This window comes from Artibeus jamaicensis, unplaced genomic scaffold (genome assembly GCF_021234435.1).
Source record: "Artibeus jamaicensis isolate MK-2021 breed Jamaican fruit bat unplaced genomic scaffold, CSHL_Jam_final contig_233, whole genome shotgun sequence".
In the NCBI taxonomy this organism is placed as follows: Eukaryota; Metazoa; Chordata; class Mammalia; order Chiroptera; family Phyllostomidae; genus Artibeus; species Artibeus jamaicensis.
Window position 1 is genome coordinate 31,782,162 of NW_026521486.1, and position 19,387 is coordinate 31,801,548.

The window sequence follows — 19,387 nt, forward strand, 5'->3', positions numbered from 1 at the left end:
ACCCAGTGTCTAAAGAGACATTTCCAACAACATGGCCATAGCAGAAGTCCATTGCCCGCTCTACCCTCCCCTTAAACACCATCATTCTATTACCATGCTTTCACATCTAAATAAATAGTTCCGTCAGAGAGTCAGTTGATTAGCCCAAAATCTAGGTTTCATTTATTCCTTTCTGACTTTTACTCTTGTATTAGTAGGTTATTTGGCTTGATATCCATGTTACATCCCGAAATGGGCCATGTCTCAGCATTTCCACTGCTACCACCATTGTGCACGTGCCCCTCCTGTCTCACATACACACACATCACTGTAACAGCCAGTTATCGCTGCCCCCTCCCATGACCCCCAGGTCTGATGTCAGAGGAACCTTGAGTCCCAAGCCAAGAGGCTTTTTAGCTTCAGGCAGAAAAGAATTCAAGACCTGAGACAGACAAAAGGTTAAAGTGTAAAAGCAGGTTTTATTGAGCAGAGAGGACAAACTAGAAAAGCTAATCTGTAGACAGAGAAGCAGACTCTCTTTGCAGAGAAGGAAGAGAGACCCCCAACCATCTCTAGAGGCTGAGCTTTGATCTGCTTGTAGTTTCTATAGGAAATTGCTGATATGGGGAAACAGTGGGAGAAAATTTGGATTAACTTTAACCTTTACAAGGTATATTTTGTGGTCTGTTTTCCCTATATGGAAGGGTAAATGATAAGATATGAGTAAGTAGCCATTAGGGAATCTCTGCAGGGATTTTCTTCATCCAGAAGCTCTCTGTGGTTTGCTTGCATCTCAGATCAGCTGAGTTCTGTAGCAGGCAGCATGTAGCAGACTCTGCCCTAACTTTGTTTGACTTTAGCTGATTTGTGTAGTTCTCATGCCCCTCTCCTGTATTAGGTGGATCCTCCATCTAGTAGGCGGAGTGATCTTGTGAAAGCGTCTGTCAGAATGTCTCCCCTGTGGAAAATCTACCCCCTCCCAATGCCAGTGTGGAATCCAAACTCTTTGTGTTGCTTCCAAACACAGGGGCCCCATTCTCCATTTGCACTGGAACTCCTATGTCCCTCCTCCGAGTCCCCTGTCCAGCAGCAGCCCAGCTAAGGCAGCGCTTAGTCATTTTCTACCACATTACCTTATGTTATCTCCTTTACAGCACAGATTGGTGCCTGCCATATCTCAGGTATTCTCTGTATTAAAGAATTTTTATTAAAAATTTATATACTTAGCCCTGCTAGAATGGAATGGTCTTGAGTAGAGGGATTCTTTCATGTTCATGTGTCCCTACAGTGTACAATAATGCCTGGCACATAGAAGGGTCTCAAAAAATATTTTTTGCCATCTTTAATTTTTAATTGTATAGTTCAGTATATTCACATTGTTGTGCAACAAGCCTCCAGAACTTCATCTTCAAAAGCTGAAATCCTATGTTCCTTAAACAACTCCCATTTCCCTTCCACCCCAGCTGCCGGCAACCACCATTCTGCTTTCTGTTTCTATAGATTTGACTTCTCTAGACACCTCATAGGAGTGGAATCATACATACATGTATGCTTTTTTGTGTTTGGCCTCACTTAGCATAGTGTCCTCAAGTTTCATCTATGTTGCTGCATATGTCGAAATTTCTTCCCTTTTTAAGGCTGAATAATATTCCATTGTTTGTATGTATCACATTTTGTTTATTTACTAATCTCTTGATGGACATAGGTTATTTCTACTTCTTGGATTGTGTGAATAATGCTGCCATGAATATGTAGACACTATTTTTTACTGACTGATGATAAGATTACCAAGGGTCTTGATCAAGTATCTTAGTTACACCTTCGGATCGTTGGCCTTAAACAATTTCCTATCAAAACTGGATTGCAATGACCCCAAAGGTACCTTACAGATCTAAAATCCAATGATGCCATCAAATAAAATCATACTTCCTCCCTTTTGATGTCGATGATCATTTTAATCTTTTTTTTTTAAGATTTAAATTAAATTTAGTTTTAGAGAGAGGAGAAGGGAGGGAGGGAGAGAAACATCAATGTGTGAAAGATACATCAATCCTCTGCACACCCCCGACTGGGGACCTGGCCCACAACACAGGCATGTGTTCTGACTGGGAATCAAACCAGTGACATTTTGGTTCACAGGCCAATGCTCAATCCACTGGGCCACACCAGCCAGGGCTGATCTCAATGATCATTTTAACCTTGTGAGAAGGTGATACTGATGTGGGAAGCTTTAGAAAACCTTTGCTCACCCAAAACCCCAGGCGCCCTGGGAGAGCGATAAGGCCGTCTGGGAAAAGCAAATAGCAGGATAGTCACAAGGACTGGGGCTAGCACCCCTGCAGATAGAACCAATTTTCACATTTAGCCTTTGTCCTCTGCTTCTGCCCTGTAGATAGAACTAATTACCACATTCTGCTTCTGTATCCCGCTTTGCTATGTAGACAGGAAGACCCCGTAGACTATATAAACCCCAAGAATCCTTTGTTCGGGGCTCAGAATTTGGAGAGTGACTCCTCTGGGCCTGTGCACGCTAATAAACCTCGTACTCCAGAATCCCTTGGTGTCTGGTTGCTTCGTTTTCCTATAACAATACAGCCTCATGGGATCTGGTGTCCTTAGCACAGCAGTCACTGTCTTCTTCACCTGCCAGTCTCACCTGATCCTTTTCACCTCACCCTGACAGCTTTCTCATTCTCTGCACATCAACATCAGGCAAAATTAAGTGTGATTTTAGCTCCAACGTGAAATGAGGACTTGACCAAGATCTCACCTGGTTGCCTTAATATTCACTAAGCTCATTTATTTGGGGTATGGGGATATTTTAATAAATCTCTGTGTATGTTAATTTTATAAAAAATAGGAAAACACAACATGAATCTCATGAAGTCAACCGGAATATATTTTATTTATAACAAATATGCATATGTAAAAGATTCATGAAGATCTAATGCTCACTGAATTGTGATAAACTTGGTACAAAAAACTCCAACAGATTTGTTACTAAAAATAAGATTTACCACACACTGGTATTGGCTGAACTGACTTATTCAACTCATTGCTTTGGTTTCATAGTTCAGAGTCATTACAATACACAATTTTGATTTCCCATTAGCCTTGGGTTAGATACCACGGCACAGTTGTAAACAGTATGACATAGATTCTCATAACCAATATGTTGTCATTTAGGCAATAATCCTAAAATAAATTCCCTGGAATATCACAACAATGTCCTCTTGGTTAAAGCTACAACATAATAGTCACTACAGAAGAGAGAGAGTTCCAGAGATTAGATTAATGCTAGCAATGCTATTGGGAGAAATAGTACATATTCAAAATACTGTAAAAAATAAATACTTCAGGAGAATTATACTTTTCAAAACTAGAAATAAGAAGTTTTGTAATTTAATGACTTCACTTAAGACAAAGGACATACTGGAATGCTGGAATGCTACACCAGAGTTAATGTAACATGAATGGGTGTCATTTCATCCTTCCTTTCACCAAAATACCAGATTGTGATCATCTAATATCATTTGCCTATTAGGTGTTTTCACCTTGGTAAAATTATGTTTTCACTGCTATGACACTACAGAATCTTTTTACATGGACACCAGGGAAGATTGAAATAAAAGCATTTGTTTAGAGGTCACCATAGTGCAAAATGCAGGACATGGATTCTTCTCAGACACTGGTTACTTCAGATAATCAATCCCTCACTTCTTTTGTTGTACATTAGTGCAGTTTATAGCATACCCACAGTAGTATGCTTTCTAAACAATCATCTCCTTGCCTTATCCATATCCTGAAAGCAGATCTATACTTCAGCTATTCAAAAATTCTATACTTTCTTTTATTAATAATTCCCTGCCACCATCAAATGTGATAATAATAGTCTCTTGCACATGGCAGTTTCGATGCATTCATAAGGTGTCTATTTCTCTCGGCAAGAAATATCTGCTTTCCACATTGGTAAAAAATATTTATGTATTCTACAAGCACTGTATCGCATAAAATGGAAATTGGTTTCATTTTCCATTTGTATTAAGAGTAATCTTCAAAGTGTCTTGCTAGTTCACTGTGCTTCATTCTCTCTGCGAATAGTTCATCAAATACTCTCTTCTGCTTTGAAGTAAAGTAGTTTATCCAATCACCCACCGCTCCTGGAAAAATTGGAAATGTACCAGATAAGAATCAATTTAAATATATAGCAGTCACAAAAGAAATCTCTCAGATTTATAATAAAATGTGAACAATTTCAGCTCTTGGTGATAAGATGATAAGGAAATTATTCTTTGCTTCATTTGCTAATCTGTTGTTTCTAACTTCTTTAGTAATAGCTGTATGCTGATTTGTCTAGTTTAAAAAGTTCTATCTTACAAAGAAAGGAAGATGAAAAATACATAGTCCTTAGTTCTACAGTAGCAGGCAAAAAGTATCTCCCCTAAACCTGATCAAAACATAAAGCAGACAAAGTAGGTATAGTGATGCTGCATTTACTGCCTGGTCTGTGCACCTCCAGAGCAGTCGCCGTGCTGATAACTCAGCCCAGGGGTGGATCGTTGGTCTCCTTAAAATACATTGAAAATTGTATTTTACAATATTGGTAACAAAGAGTTGAAAATATAATCACTTTTTTGTATGACATTGCTTCTAAAACACCCCACTTGAGGCAAAAGGTCGGTTTTAATATTCTTTGGTCTTTCCTGGTACTTCCTTCCAGTTTCTGATATCAATTCACTTAGACCACTGCTTTCTTCTTTCTTTGACCTGACTTTCATTTGCTTGGTTTCTAATTTTTAGTTTAACTTAAAAAAATTTTTAATAAAATAGTAGCTATATATGTAGGATAGAGAAAATACACATAAGCAAAGAGGATAAAAATCAAGGAAATTGTGTTCTGGTAACATGGCTAACAAATTGGCTGGTGTGCATTTTTTCAGATGTTCTTCTTTACAAACATATAAATGCATGTAAACTACATTTTGAATCACATAATTATAACCTAACTTTTCCTCTTACTATAGTTTGCTCATCTTCTCAGGTTGGTATTTATATACCAACAGTGAACACTGTGGAACGTAGGGTAAGAGGGCTTTGCTTCAGATCTCGACTCTACCAGCTACTAGCTGTGTGTCTTTGGATGAATTATTCAGGCACTGGGCATCTGAGTAAAATATGGACAACATGAATATTATCCTCAAAAGTCTGCTGTCAAAATCCAGACAAACCAAGTAATGTCTCTGGCACATAGTAAAGCACTCAGTAAATTCCAGCTATTTTTACTCTACAGTTTTCATGACTCCATAGTAAACCCCTTTATGGATGTGATTTCACGTTTTTAACAGTGTCTGATTAATGATACTTTAAGTGCATCATTCCAGACTTCTATAGTTCTCCCCCCAGACTTCAGTATGTCAGAAGCCCTAAGACTTCCGACACTTATGTGGATCATCCTTGCCTGTCACCTTATCTCCCTGACCACCATAGTCATTTTCTAGAATATCAGCTCTATTTCTGAGTTTAAAGTAAAGACAGCTGCAGGCACAAATCTTCCTCTGTGAAGATTATCTCTGGGTGCCAAGGATTCTGAATCAGCGACTTCAGTAGTTTCTTTGAAACTCTTACTTTCAGAGGATGGAGCCCCCATACCCACCCCATTCATCAAACAAAAGAAATAAAGTGAATGGTCTCTTGCCCTGGCTGGTGTGGCTCAGTGGACTCAGCTCCAGCCTGCAAACTAAAAGGCTGCTGGTTCCATTCCCAGTCAGGGCACATTCCTAAATTGTGGGCCAGGTCCCCAGCAGGGGAAGCGTGAGGGGCAACCACACATTGATGTTTCTCTCCCTCTCTTTCTCCCTCCCTTCCCCTCTCTAAAAATAAATAATAAAATCTTTAAAGAAATAAATAAAGTGAATGGTCTTTATTGACCAGTCCTTGGGCTTAGTCTCTCACATAGTCCAAGTTTACCAACTGGTGTTCATGGTGACTAGCGTCAGTGAAGATGTTCCTACTGTCAGCCTTCTGTGCTTCATTAGACACAATATAAAGAAACCACTTTTAGATAAAATGGAAATGCATTAGAATAAATGTTGTCACCCACAACTACATTGATATGATTTCTCCAGGAAATATTTGCTAGGGTCACAATGGCAGGTCAGGGATGAACTCTAATATCATTATGGTAAAATTTCTCAAGTTTCTAAGATAAAGTGTATGAGTACTGAGAATTTGCTAATCATATCCCAAAGGGCAGTGATAAGCAATGTCAGAGGTAGCACTGGATTCCAGTAACCATCAGAATTTCATTTCTCATCATTCTCTTTACCACGGTCCATCCTGATCTCTGTTTCTCACCCTTTAGTTCAGTTTACCTTCCTTCATGAATCTTCTAAATTTTTGTCTTCTTTTTATCTTCTCTCTCCCACCTCTCCTAACTTTTTCTTGACCCTGCCTCTCTCTCAAGCTCCAATATCATCTAACTTCCATCCTCCACCATTAAACTTCTTAGAAGAGTGCTCCCTATTTGCTGCTTCTTTCTTTATTTCTCATCTCTTCAAATCCCTCAACCTGGCTTCCTCCTGCACTCTCAGAATTCATGAATGATAAATAAATGGTCATCTTTGACCATGGCCTTCTTCCTAATTATGGCTGATCTTTTTGCTTGGCTTGTCTGGAGACTGTTTCATTCCCATTGATGTCAGGATCCCTAGGGCTCCCCTTTCTGTCCCTTTCTCCAGACGCTCTTCCTACTTACCCTGAGCAACTTTACCAAATTCTCCAATTTGCTGATGGCTCCCTGACCTCTCAGCTGAGCTGCACCCAACAGTGACTCACTGCCACTGCCCTAGTTATATAATCATTAATCTTTCTGAACTGAACTAACCAGAACCTCTTTGCTAGACTGTCTGCCTCTGCATTTAACCTCTTCTAATCAATTTTCCACACAGGTCTGACCATGTCAGATTTATTCTTAAAAGTGCCAACAGACTGAGGGTAAAAAAGACCTCTGTATGATGTCCATCAAAGCTTTTGGACTCTGGTCCCAATCTCTTCATCTCCCTGATTCAGCTTCACACATTGTACACCATTCTAGCACATGAGAAACTACCAGCTCTTCCTAGAAAATACAGTTGAGGCCCTGGCCAGGTTTCTCAGTTGGTTAGAGCATCATCCTGGTACACTGAGGTTACAGGTTCAATCCCTAGTCAAGGCATGTATAAGAATCAACCAATGAATACATAAATCAGCAGAAAAACAAACTGATGTCTTTGTTTCTCTGCCTCTCTTTTTCTCTCTCTCTCCCCATTTCTTTTGCTCTCTAAAATTAATTTAAAAGTTTTTTTAAATAAAAAATATACCCTCCAATTCCATGCTGAACTTTTCTTCTTGCCATTAGATTTTACTACCTAACCTCCTTCTAAGTTACATGTTAAGACTTAGTGGAGATTTCTTTCCTTCTCTGCGTGTTCCCATGCAGATGAACTTCTTTCAATAACAATCCAGCTCTCTTTCCACCCCTGACCTGCAGAGCAAGTTATTTGATGGGTGAGTTTGGGAAAATGCACCATCCACACTTACCAGCTCCTTTCTCTCTTCTAAAGGAAACATGCCATGTAACACGCTCTAAGTGACCTGCTGCAGTAGGGGGACATGACTGCATTTGATTGACTGTGATTAAGAATGTGCTTATAAAAAAACTTATTAGCAAACACACTAGTCTGCAGACCTGAGACACATTCTTCAAATAATTTGATCATTTCTATCTGTTTGACCCCTGTGTTTTTCTCAGTTGGTTTTTAACTGGGCATGGAAATCTCAAAGTCTGGAAAGAATGCAATTCAAGAATTTCATTTAATAAACATTCACTGATGGTGGATGACGATGTGTCATCTGTTCTGCAAGATGGGGTGCACTACAGGGAAATAAGGGTTAAAGAGGTAAAATAGAACTACTTCCAAATATGAGCCCCAGGCGAGGCACCGCACCCTTTTCTGGCCTACCTTTCCTGAATACCAGGCTCCTATTCGATGTGAGGGCACAGATGGTCTTATTGGGATCACAGTTTTCTTTGGCTGCCTCATTTTTCATTTCCCTGAATGATGATTTCCAAGCAATCTGATTGATTTCTCTGTCACTCACATTTATACCGAGGAAAGTAGTTATTTTCTTTATGCTTTTAGAAGGATCCTGAACAATAAATTAAAAAGAATGTTACTCATCAAAATACCAAATTTATTCCCCTAAATCCAAAAACAGGACAGGATTCATTGATTGACTTCCCATATTAATGTAATTTGACTTGAGTTTTGATTGTTGAGATGTTAGGAAAGACTTACTTTCTTCATTTCTTCATAGAATATAAATAGAATGTTTTTATCATGTTTGTGGTCTTCCCAGGTTAAAATGTGATCAAACCAGGATCCATACACAACTAGAAGAAAAATGAATTGTTGCGTTAATATTTGAACCGTACGGCTTTGGGTTGTGGGTTCTTTCCACTTTAGCAAAGTCGTTAAAGCAAGGCACATACTTATTAGACTCTGAAATGAAAAAGTTGTCCTTAGAAGAGCTCAATTTCACTATTGTTTCAACTAATTACAATACTGTGAAAAGAAGCTGGGTAGTGATATCTTTTCATTGGGTTGTGTGAACTTTTAGTAAATGTTTTTTATCATCAGAAGTGACAACAGAAATATAGTGATATGCATTTCCCCAACTTGTGTTTTGATAACTACTTTGAATCTTGGGAGAAATAGAGAAACATTGAAAATTTGGCATTTTCTTTCTATAATGTGACATGCTTTTCAAAACTGGAAGTTCTTGTCACAAACAGTGTATAAACTTCCCACCACCATCAGCACAAACAAAAATTTTATTCAAGTATCTTAGTTCAAGGTTGAGAAATACAGGCGTAGGGATTGATCAGTAGTTGATATTGTCTCTTTAATGTTTTGTTAATTTGACAGTCTTAAAAAGTTTCCAGGGCTTAAAAGTAAAATATTATCATGTAAAGTAACCTCTACAGCAGTGACGATTAAAAACACAAAAAGTTGACTAGCTTGACAAAAGAAAGTACAAAACAAAAATTTAAAATACTACATATACATCTTTCCATGAACTTTATCAGACAAAGATTTAATACTAGCTAGTTCCCAAGTCATTTTGAACATTAAAGTTTTAAATAAATTGAAATATAATTAACTTCAAACTATGTGCAATTTTTCATGGCTTCAGCTCCCAAGGAAGCAAAGGGCAAGAAAATAACTGTAGCATAGTTTTGATACCAGAATTTCTGGGACCACTGTGGTATTGTCGGAGTCAACCCAATTCTCTAGTACCCCTTGGACCCAAAAGGCTATACAGTAACTGGTTCTTAGAAGAACTGTGCAGATAAAGTTTTCAGTTATCAGTAATCTCACTGCTATTTCAGTGTCTCACATAATACTGGCTTACAATTACCTGAATTACCATATCAGTGACAAGGGTTTATCTTGTAAGAATGCCCAGTGTTTTACCAAGCACCAACACATGGGGGGAAGAAGACTGATATTTCTCTCACATAAATGTAGGTAGTTAACTAGTCTCTAGCTCCGCAGACTACTTCACAGTCTCCATCCACCGCCCCAACTCCCCTTGGCAGCCACGGCCCAGCCCATGTCCCTGCCTGGAGTCACTGACAATGCACAGCCCTCAGTACTCTGTCCTGTGTCCTGGGCAGGGCCTGATGGGTGGGATACTCTAATTTACCTTGCCCATTATGGTTATTCAGGAGAAAATACACTCCAACACATTCAAAATAGATTTAAGAATAAGTTTTTGGATCTTAGTCTGATCATAATTTGATAGCCAGCTGTTCTATTATTAACTAATTTCTACTGTACCTTGTTCCAAAAGGACTCAAGCTAGCCAAAAAAAAATCTAAAGCAATTGATTGCCTGCGCCTTTCTCACTAATGTAGGAAATTACAGTTTGGGTTCATTTTTTAATCAAAATCCTCATTGTCCAGGTCATGAGCAGAGCAGACCCAGGGTTTAAAAAGAAAATACAGTTTCCAAAATAGAGATATGAAATCTAGCCTTTAGGGGAAGTATTTTCCCGCATAACCTTCACTTAATTACAAAATGATTCTACCACCTCCTGACTTTAATTAACATATGACTGACGGCCCTCCTTCTGCTCTCCACGCTGGTGTTGGAGGTGTGGAGGTGAGCACAGTTGCCTTCCAAAAGTTACTCCTTCCCCTGAGATGGCCTTGAATACAAGTTGCTCTTTCTCAACCAACTCATGTATCTTAGGGAGAGTGAGTCAGCAACCTCGGCTTTCGATGGACTTCCAGAACTCCTCCCTCCCAGGCAATCCAAGCTCCTTCGGCCTGCCCTTTGACCACACCACTCCTTCCATCCTGGTTTCAGCCAGAAGTTGACCTTCTGACCTCTCCCCGCAGTCACTGACGACTTTGATTTTAGATTACAATCTTCTGCGTCATGTCAGGTCTCCAACTGTAGTAACTTTAAGGGATATTTCTGCAACATCTTCCTCTAACTATTTTTGTCCTTTTCTACCTTTACTTTCTTCCATTTGTACATTTCCTCAAGACTTTTTCACCAATACCTTTAATTTCCTGTCCCCTTATAGGTTATCTTAATCATCCCCTGAAAACACTCAGTAGTGGATCAAAACACTTCGCCTTCTTTCCAGCTCGCTTCCCACTGCTGAGATCTGGCCGAGGAAATTCTTACCACGCTGTGTTCGCACCGCTGCAAATTCATTTTTCCAGTCTCAAGGGCCCCAAGGCTGCTGGCAAACCAATTTGCCCTGCATTAACACATTATCCTATTCTTCAGCTGTTTCAAAACTCCCATACTTTCTGCAAACCCTGTATGCGACTCCGATATCCAATTATAATGAGTATCTTACTGTCCAGTCTCTAGAAAGCACACTGGTGGTAGATAATTGTGCAGAAAACAAAACTCACTGGGATGAAGTGGCCTAGGAAATGGAGAATTTTAATATAAAACTGAGAGGGGCTGGAAATAGAGAATAAAAAGTAAAATGTGAAGATATTGTTTCATTGAAATATTAATCTGCCAGGATATTGTCAGAATATAATTTATAGTTACTGTTTCATTTAAAAACCTAAAGTGCATTATAAACTCTCTGAAAGATAAGTTAGATGATTCAATAAATGTCATTATCTTTATCTTTATTGCAGTGTCTTGTCATTTAATGTGTACTTATATCCACGTTTTGAATACTGGTTTTGGATATCATGATGCCTCATTTGTAAAAGAATCTTTCTAGATAAATATCTACTTGCAACATTTTCACCTTAGTAAAAAATTAGTTAAAAGTCTTTGTGTCTTTAAAAGTTAAGTCTAATAGAGTAAGTCAGTAATTTTTTAAAGAAAATTTTAACCATTACTTAATTTGAACCTCTAAATAATCCTACAAAATAGAGGATTTTATTAGCCCTATTTTATATGAGGAGTCTGAACCTTAGAATGGTTAAGCTATTGTACAAAATCACACAGAGAACAAAGTATTGTCAGGACTTGATCCCAAGTCTTCTGCTCCTATAGCCTGCTCTTTCTGCTATATCACATTGTCATTTGCAAGAGGAAGAATCCTCCCCCCAAGAGTCATTGAAGAACACCCCTGAAACACAGTCATTTACAACATACACAAACAAACAGGAAAATGAACAACTGTATCTTATAAGTAGGAAAATGTGAAGGAATAGTTCCTACCTCTATAAATTTTTTAAAAGCTTTAGTGATTCAGTGACTATTCCTGGTGTCTAGAGGGACTGCCCAGTTGTAGAATACTCACATGTCAAGTCTCTTTTCAACTAAAAATCTATCAACTCACTTAAGAAGGTGTAAAAAGTTCACCCGAAGTACTTTTCCAACTGCACTCTACCCTTCCCACATACTCTGCTGCAACTCCTGGTACTGTGATAACAAAGGCAAATGCTTTGTGACACTGGTTTGCTGCCCTGTGTGTGGCCTGGCTTAGCCTTTCTGTGTCTACGTTCGTAGAATGTTAACTCTCAAACCGAATCAGCCAGACCACACCCTACTGCTGCTCGGCCTTCCAGGCATTGCAGTTACAGAAACCTGGCCTAGTCTGAGCGTCTGCAGTGTGAGGGCCAATGGGTGAGCCTCAGTGTATGTTAATGGGGGACAAACGCAATATTTTTTTTCTTGAGAAAAAGCAGGCGCAAGATCTGTTTTAAATGTATAAGTTATATATTTATACTCTGCTTATTCCAAAAATGGAATTGAAGCAGAGTGAGGCATGCTAACTATCTTCAAATATTTAAAAGACTAACATGTGGAAGAGGAATTAATGATTGGGGCACAATTTTTTTGCGGGACGAGTTATGGCACAGTGTAAGAGCAAAGGTCTTGGAGCTGACACCTGGATTTAAATCTTGGCTCTGCTCCTGATTAGTTATGCATGTATGGACAAGTTATTTGGCCCAGGTCAGCAGTTTTATCCCCTGTAAAGTGACGATAATAACGTCTACCCCATGTGGCTGAGTGAGGATGAAAAGAGATCATGTGTGCACAGCACTTACCCCAGTGTCTGTGTCACATGGTAAGGATTTTTTCAACGTGTAGAAGTTCCAAGATGAAGTGTTCTACTGGAGAGCAGGAGTGTGGAGTGTGGGCCTGTTGTCAGGGTTAAGAAGTTCAAACTTAGCACCTACAATTCTTGGAGATGTTGTAAAGGCGATGAAAACATCAGGTGGGTGTTTTAAACAGATGACCTTTAGTGCACCTGTCATTCCTGAAACTTTATGACTCTACTAAATGTGTGCCATTAAATGAGGAAATGGAGGAGTTGAAATAGTATGAGAATAGCATATTCTTGCAAAGGGAACATAGCAAAACAAAGTAGCAAATCCTATTGCTGGTGACGTCCCAATGTCTTCACATCCAGGTTATACTTGCTAGGGCCTCTCTTAAATTAACAAACAAAAGTATGGCAATTTACATGTAAAATACTGAAACTAGCAATTAAGATCTACTCTGTACTCAGTAAAAGAAAATCTCCTGGGTGCACACCACTGCTAAATCATGTCGCTTTTAAATTCAGAATTGTCATTGTATATTATGTTTGTTTATTATACATTGGGAGTTTAGAAGGGGGTTTTTAAGTGCTCTAGACACCACTGTCTCATAAAAACAGGGAATAAATTCAAAGGTCATGCATGGGAGCAGGGCCAGCGTATGCTATGCAGTTCAATCAAACGATGTCTCCTTGTGGTATTTTCAGGATAAATTACTTTCTGTTACTTTTTATCCTGAAGTGCCAGGTAATTACACCAAGTGCCAGGGTGGCTAATTCTTTTACATTTGTTTTATTTGGGGGATTTGAGGGGTTTTGTGTGTGTGTGTGTGTGTGTGTGTGTGTGTGCGTGTGTGTGTATTGTTGTTGTTGTTTCTTTGTGTTTTATTTTCCATGCAGGTATATGAAAAGGCATGTTTCAGCTACTGTCCAGGTTCCAGCCACATCTCACTGTGCTCCAATTAGTGCATAACTATTTCACTGGAAAGACTGATGGTATGGAAAACATAGATGCTTGGTCAGCATTAATCTTAAGAGCTTGCTAATATTGACTGCCCAAGGGTGATAAGAATGACTTTGAAGAAGCACATTGAGAAAGAACTGTTTAGAAGTAAAAGAGTAATCTATTGAAGGATGTACGTCTGAAAGTAGGCATTGGAGTCTATTTAAATTCTTGGAAAACACTTTCATTTTGAGCAGAAAGATTCACTGTATATTATGACTAAAAATCATTGTTATATTTACCATCTCCGCTTAGGAATAGCTCTAAAAACGCAGCCCAGCTTTCGATGCCAGGGAGATTAGGGTTCTCTCTGTAGTAGTGGAACAGAGAAACAGCTGTGTCTTTGGGATTCCTGATGATGTAGATAATCTGTTTTAAAAAAAATTCATTTATTTTTGCGTGGAAATAGCCACAGTGCAAAACATGTCCTAAAAGAGAACAGAAGCTAGAACTGGAAATATCGAGGAGAACACTCCCTAGAGTATAGACTGTAGAATAACTGTGCTGTGCCCCAGAAACTAACACAAAATAATACTGAATGTTAACTGTGATTTTTAAAATTTGTAAATTAAAAAAAGTAAAAAAAAAAGTTGGAGCTAAACTTACCTGTGCCAGTCACAATTTTTTGGCCGCTTCAGCTAATTATTAAACACAGACTTAAGCCAGTGTTTCAACATGCTGTGTGCATAGGAATGGCCAGGGAGGTCTTGTGAAAATGCAGATTCTGACTCAGGGGCTCCAGACAAAGCTGGGCCTCCTGCACTTCCAACAAATGCCTGGACGTGTCGATGCTGCCAGCTCATCAACCCCACTTTTCTCAGTTTATGTGTTACATTTGGTCCTATCTTCTTAGGGGTAGACGTGAGAAACCCCTATTCATTTTTAGGATGGGATTACTTTTTAAATATCCATTTATTATGAAACATGATTCACATACAGCCCAATTTCTTACACAATTGTCTATTCTTATTTATAGGAAGAATGATGTTTTGGAATTTCCTTTTTCTACAATTTAATCCCCCAAAGCGCAGGAAATCTAAGATACCTACTAATTTATAGAAACACTGCAACTGTAATTTAATTCAATTCAGTATATATCTACTGATACCTACTGTATACCAGGTGGTGCGCAACATCCTAGGTCTAAGAAATGTAATGATGAGCAGGACGGAAATAGTTCTAGTCCCCTGAAAATATGCAGTGAAGTGAGAAATACACTGGACAATGCAGCATCCTGAGGGTCGTGACAGGGAAGTGCAGAGTGTGGTAGGAACTATAAGAGGCCTGGTGGGACTGTGAGCTGCAGAGAAAGACAGGAAGAGGGACTTTTTGCTGGTGGGTGGTGCTGGAGGGCGTACTGTTGGTCCTGCCCCAAGCCCTTAGGTCTGCGACTCAGCAATAGCACAGCTCATCCTCTTGGCGGACCTGGGCCAAGCAGTGTCTCAGTCCCCATTAGAGGTCACCTTAAGAAGGTCGTGCCTTAAGGCTGTACCTTCAGTGTGGCACGTAGTTTAAAGAAGTGCCTGAACCATTCTGAGCTCAGTTTCTTTGTTTATGAAAAGAAAAATACCCACTGCTCTTATTTTTGTAATGTTGTAAAACACAGCCCAAGTCCCTGGCTGGTGTAGCTCAGTGGATTGAGTGCAGGCCTGTGAACCAAAGGATTAAGGTTTGATTCCCAGTCAGGGTACATGCCTGGGTGGCAGGCCAGTTCCTGGCAGGGGACACACGAGGGGCAACCATACATTGCTATTTCTCTCCCTCTCTCCTTCCCTTCCCCTCTAAAGATAAATAAATAATTTAAAAAAACACAGCTCAATCTCTGACAGCCACTTGTTATCAATGTTACTGCATCGTCCCGAGTAAGGGTTTTTGAGCTCAGCAGACTCCTTTTCTCCCCAGAACCCCCCTCTCTGTCTTAGAAATGGTCAGAAATGAAAATGCTTGGCTGCGTGCCAGTGTCGCCACGCTAGTACACCTCCCTCCGTTCTGATAGACTTGCTGGGAATGGAGGCAAGACTGACCTTTACCTCTGGCTGACTGTGCTTACTTTTCTTTGGGCAGAGGAACACGGGTGCGCAGAGAGACTCCGTGGTCATGGAGCCGTAGTCACGGCAAGACCTGCTCTGATTTGTGCACGTCTGACCGGTAGGTTGTGTTTGTTGGTTTTGAAATATGGCTGACATTGCTTAGAGCGGCTTCATTACTGGAGCCTCGTTACAACAAACACAGGTATCTCACCTTCGCTTTTCAAATTTTTTTTTTCCTGATCAAAACAGAATTTTTAAAGTGCGCCTTATACAGACATTTGTAAAGAAAATAAAACCAACTCTAATGTCGTACCACATACAAACCACTCAGCATGTTGTTACATTTACATCTGGACTTTTTTCTATGTGTGTGTATATATGTTATAATTAATTGAGATTATTCAGTACATATATATTTGAAATATACTTTCTACTTAACCTTATTCCATAAGCATTTCTCCATGAAAACACAAATTTGAGTATAAAGTATATGAAAATATAAATTATACTTAACTTTTAAAATAATAATAATAATGTGGTACTTTATTTTAAAAATAGCTTGATGTAACTATGTTTTAGCATTTTATATACAACATTTTTTATTCCTTTCTTATATAACCCCTTGCAAAAATCACAGATAAAAATAATTAAAACAACACTAAGGCAATTTTTCTTTCTCCAGACATCAAGATTTAAAGTAAAAAGATTAAAACCAGATTCAGAATAGACTAAGACATTGTCTAGTATAATTAGAGTTCACATTTCTTTCACTGCTGAAGGATTATTAAAATAATTTTTATGAGCTAGATACCATAGCCACATCTACACTACCGTTGTCTTCTTGCATCTGTACGAGACTGATACCATTATTCCTGCATCTAATAAGGAAACCAAGGGTCAGAGAGCATCAGCAGTTTTCCAAGTCCACACATCTTGTGAGTGGCCGAGCAAGCATCCAAGTTTTGTGGCATTCCCAAGCTTTTGCCCTTCACCGTTGAACTTACCTTGCATTGTTTTCGTTTAATATCCAGTGGTAGCATGTTATAGCTCAAATGCGTTGGGATAACTCTTCTCTTACAACACATCTTTAGCTCTTCGAATTTAGAAATGTCTCCCAATTCAATTGGAGATGTTAGAGTAATTTCAGCATTGGGAATGTTCTCAATGACTTTTGCGATCCAGTGAGTGCCTTCACACAAAAATAACATGAAATTCATTTTTAATTAAACTGCATTTTTAATGAAGTGAATATAGAAAATTAATGTTCAGTTATAAAAGTAATAAATGAATTAATTGTATTATAAATAGTTTTACAACCTTTGAAAACTGACACTGAAATCTGTTGAAACACTTAAAATGTTACTTTATTATGCAGGAATAAAAGTGTAAAGAGATATGAAAACCGTATATGCTCTTTCCTCGGCATGCAGTCCTCTTCTGTGCTACCACTCACCTCTAGCATCTTCTCCAATTAACAAACACACACGTTTCCACACATAACTCCCATTGGTCCTGCAAGCTCATCACCTTGCTTTTCCGAGTCCCTCCAAAGGGAAACGATTGCTCACCTTTCAAGTCCCTCCAAAGTAACATATATCACAGTGCACTTACCATTGCTTATTTATGTCTAGCTCCCCAGTTCCCCTTTGAAGATGGGCACTGGATCTTATTTTTGTTTGAGTGTAAATGCTGAGAAGTTGTGCAAACAAAGCATTAGAACAATGAGCAACACGGCATATTCAAACATCACAGAGATGCAAGCCTGCTACCTCCGAGTCCGGAAGGAACACCCCTTCATGTTTAGGTGGAGTGAATGCGGATGTGCTCCAGGGCTGTAGACTCTAGTAAATGGAAGCAGGGAAGCAGAAGTCTGGGTGGAGATGACGTTTCGTTCATTCGAGAGCAATGTTCGCTTCCATTTATCTCATTGCGATTACAATTTTACAGTCAAATAAATACTCATAGCTTAAACAGTGCTCTCATTTGCATGATGTTTTAAATTTAAGACTATTTTAGGTTATGATGCTAATGCCTTAAATATTTATAATATTCATATAAATGTGACTCATGTAGTAGTGGGAGCTGTGTTATTTTAAGAAAATCTATTGATTTCTTCTGATGAAGGAGGGAAAATAGAGTTTGGTGCTGCTAAAGGACTCCTGGAAGCTGATGAGAAGAGGCAACCTCATATGTGGTTGTCTCGATATGGCATAAATTAGTCACCTGTTCAAAGAACCTTAAAAGCCTTGTTAATTATTTTCTAAACTACCACATCAACTGAAGATAAGGTATTTTTACTCACACAGCAACCTACTGCATAGCAAGAATACTGTGGTATTCTGGAGGCAATCATTTAATTGTCATTTGGGACAATATTTTCCAATTAAAGAGATACATATATGGTTTTTATTTCTTCTCAAAAACACCCTGGGAGACCTGGCCCTATGTGAACTCTGCATCGTCTGAAGAAAGAGTCTCCCAGGCCTGATTGACAGCACAGAGAGGGGGCTACAGAGCACATACAATTAAAGGGAGCTGGAGCCTGAGTGTCTGAGTCCGGGACAGCAGGTGTGCAGGTGCTCAGCCACACACATCCACTACTCTGGACATCGCAACAGGCAGTTGGGTATCATAAATCCTGGTGACCCCTCAGAATAAAAAGTAGTATATTATTAATTTAAACAATAAGGCATAATCTATGATAATAAAAGTATTTATGGTTCTTGATAGCCCAGAAGAAAACATTATTTATTTATAAATAAATGATTGATTATAATTAGAATAAACACTATTTATCACCATCCTCATGCCTGGCACAAAGTACTAAGAAAACTTTATAATGTTACAGATATTATGCTTATTATATATTTCAACATTTGTATGTCTTCATGAATAAAATAGAAACCAAAGGGTAGTAAAGCTCTAATTTCCCCAGCTGAATTTCTTCAAAGCACATTTTTTTGCTTCTCTACCAACAAACTTTCTCATTAGAATAAGCAGTTAGGATACTTTAATTTCCTGTGGAAAATTCTGAAAAACAAAAGTTTTTGTAAAAATCATGATCGCCATCATTATTATTATTGTATTCCTACATTTACAAAATACATTAAAATAAACTTTACCTGATTTTGGATAGGAAACCAGAAACACATCATCTTCTCTTGCATTGAAAGAATCCATAGAACTTAGAAGTTCTTCTGAACACATAGTAGAAAAGAGGATGTCCTTGAATTTATGAAGAACACCGGACTGGTTCGGGGATGGCATCTTTCATCAAATCAATCAAAAATGACTTACTGAACGCTAACTATACAAGGCAAAGAGCAAGTGTGCTCTTAGGTCAGGAGCAAAGAAATCTTAAAATCACTGAGCTGGTATTCTGTGTAGGAGCATATATACATACCTTTTGCAATTTTCACAGCAGTAATGGTTAAACCATAAATGAGCCAAAGTTCACTGTGAAAATGATGTTATCTGAATTTCATTGATAACACACTTTAAAATATAACACACTTTACAAAATATTCCTCCACTTGTCACTCAGAATAGTTTATGTACCAAGATTCCAAGCTATTAAAATGTAACTATTCAGTTACATTTTAAAATGGAACTAACGTTAATCAGATCCTTTGCCCTAAACAAGGAAGGGCTTTTAGTGGCTGTACTGGATTACATCACTGTGGAAATGATTGGGAAGATCGAACTACTTGTTAATATTAACACACAGTAGAGGAAGTAGCTAGTATTGCATTTTGGGAAGAAGAGAGGAATAGAATGAGAAAAAAATCATCTAGGAACTGGC

The 19,387-nt window shown here is 38.6% G+C and overlaps 1 protein-coding gene across 3 annotated transcripts; it reads right to left on the reverse strand.

The window, feature by feature from the left end:
- Window positions 1–2,869: 2,869 nt before the first annotated feature.
- LOC119048978 (sulfotransferase 6B1-like) lies at window positions 2,870–19,185 on the reverse strand. Of its 3 annotated transcripts, none has more exons than XM_053662269.1 (7): window positions 18,989–19,185; window positions 18,708–18,892; window positions 16,590–16,774; window positions 13,798–13,924; window positions 8,316–8,410; window positions 7,980–8,166; window positions 2,870–4,139 (listed from the first exon to the last, which is right to left on the reverse strand). In XM_053662269.1, exons 2-7 carry the CDS (start codon window positions 18,850–18,852, stop codon window positions 4,021–4,023), a joined length of 858 nt encoding a protein of 285 aa, XP_053518244.1. In that variant the 5' UTR covers window positions 18,853–18,892; window positions 18,989–19,185; the 3' UTR covers window positions 2,870–4,020. The 3 variants fall into 3 exon arrangements, with proteins under 3 accessions (XP_053518244.1, XP_053518245.1, XP_037000697.2); XM_053662270.1 differs by having other exon boundaries at window positions 18,708–18,782; window positions 18,989–19,183; XM_037144802.2 differs by having other exon boundaries at window positions 18,708–19,184.
- Between the last annotated feature and the right edge of the window lie 202 nt (window positions 19,186–19,387).

Excerpts from the sequence above, each read along its gene's own strand:
- LOC119048978 (XM_053662269.1), bottom strand. The coding sequence starts at position 18,852 with ATGCCATCCCCGAACCAGTCCGGTGTTCTTCATAAATTCAAGGACATC. Across the intron at positions 16,775-18,707 it reads GGTTTCCTATCCAAAATCAG|GCACTCACTGGATCGCAAAA; the intron begins GTAAAGTTTATT and ends TTTTGTGTGAAG. Across the intron at positions 8,167-8,315 it reads TCTATGAAGAAATGAAGAAA|GATCCTTCTAAAAGCATAAA; the intron begins GTAAGTCTTTCC and ends TTTATTGTTCAG.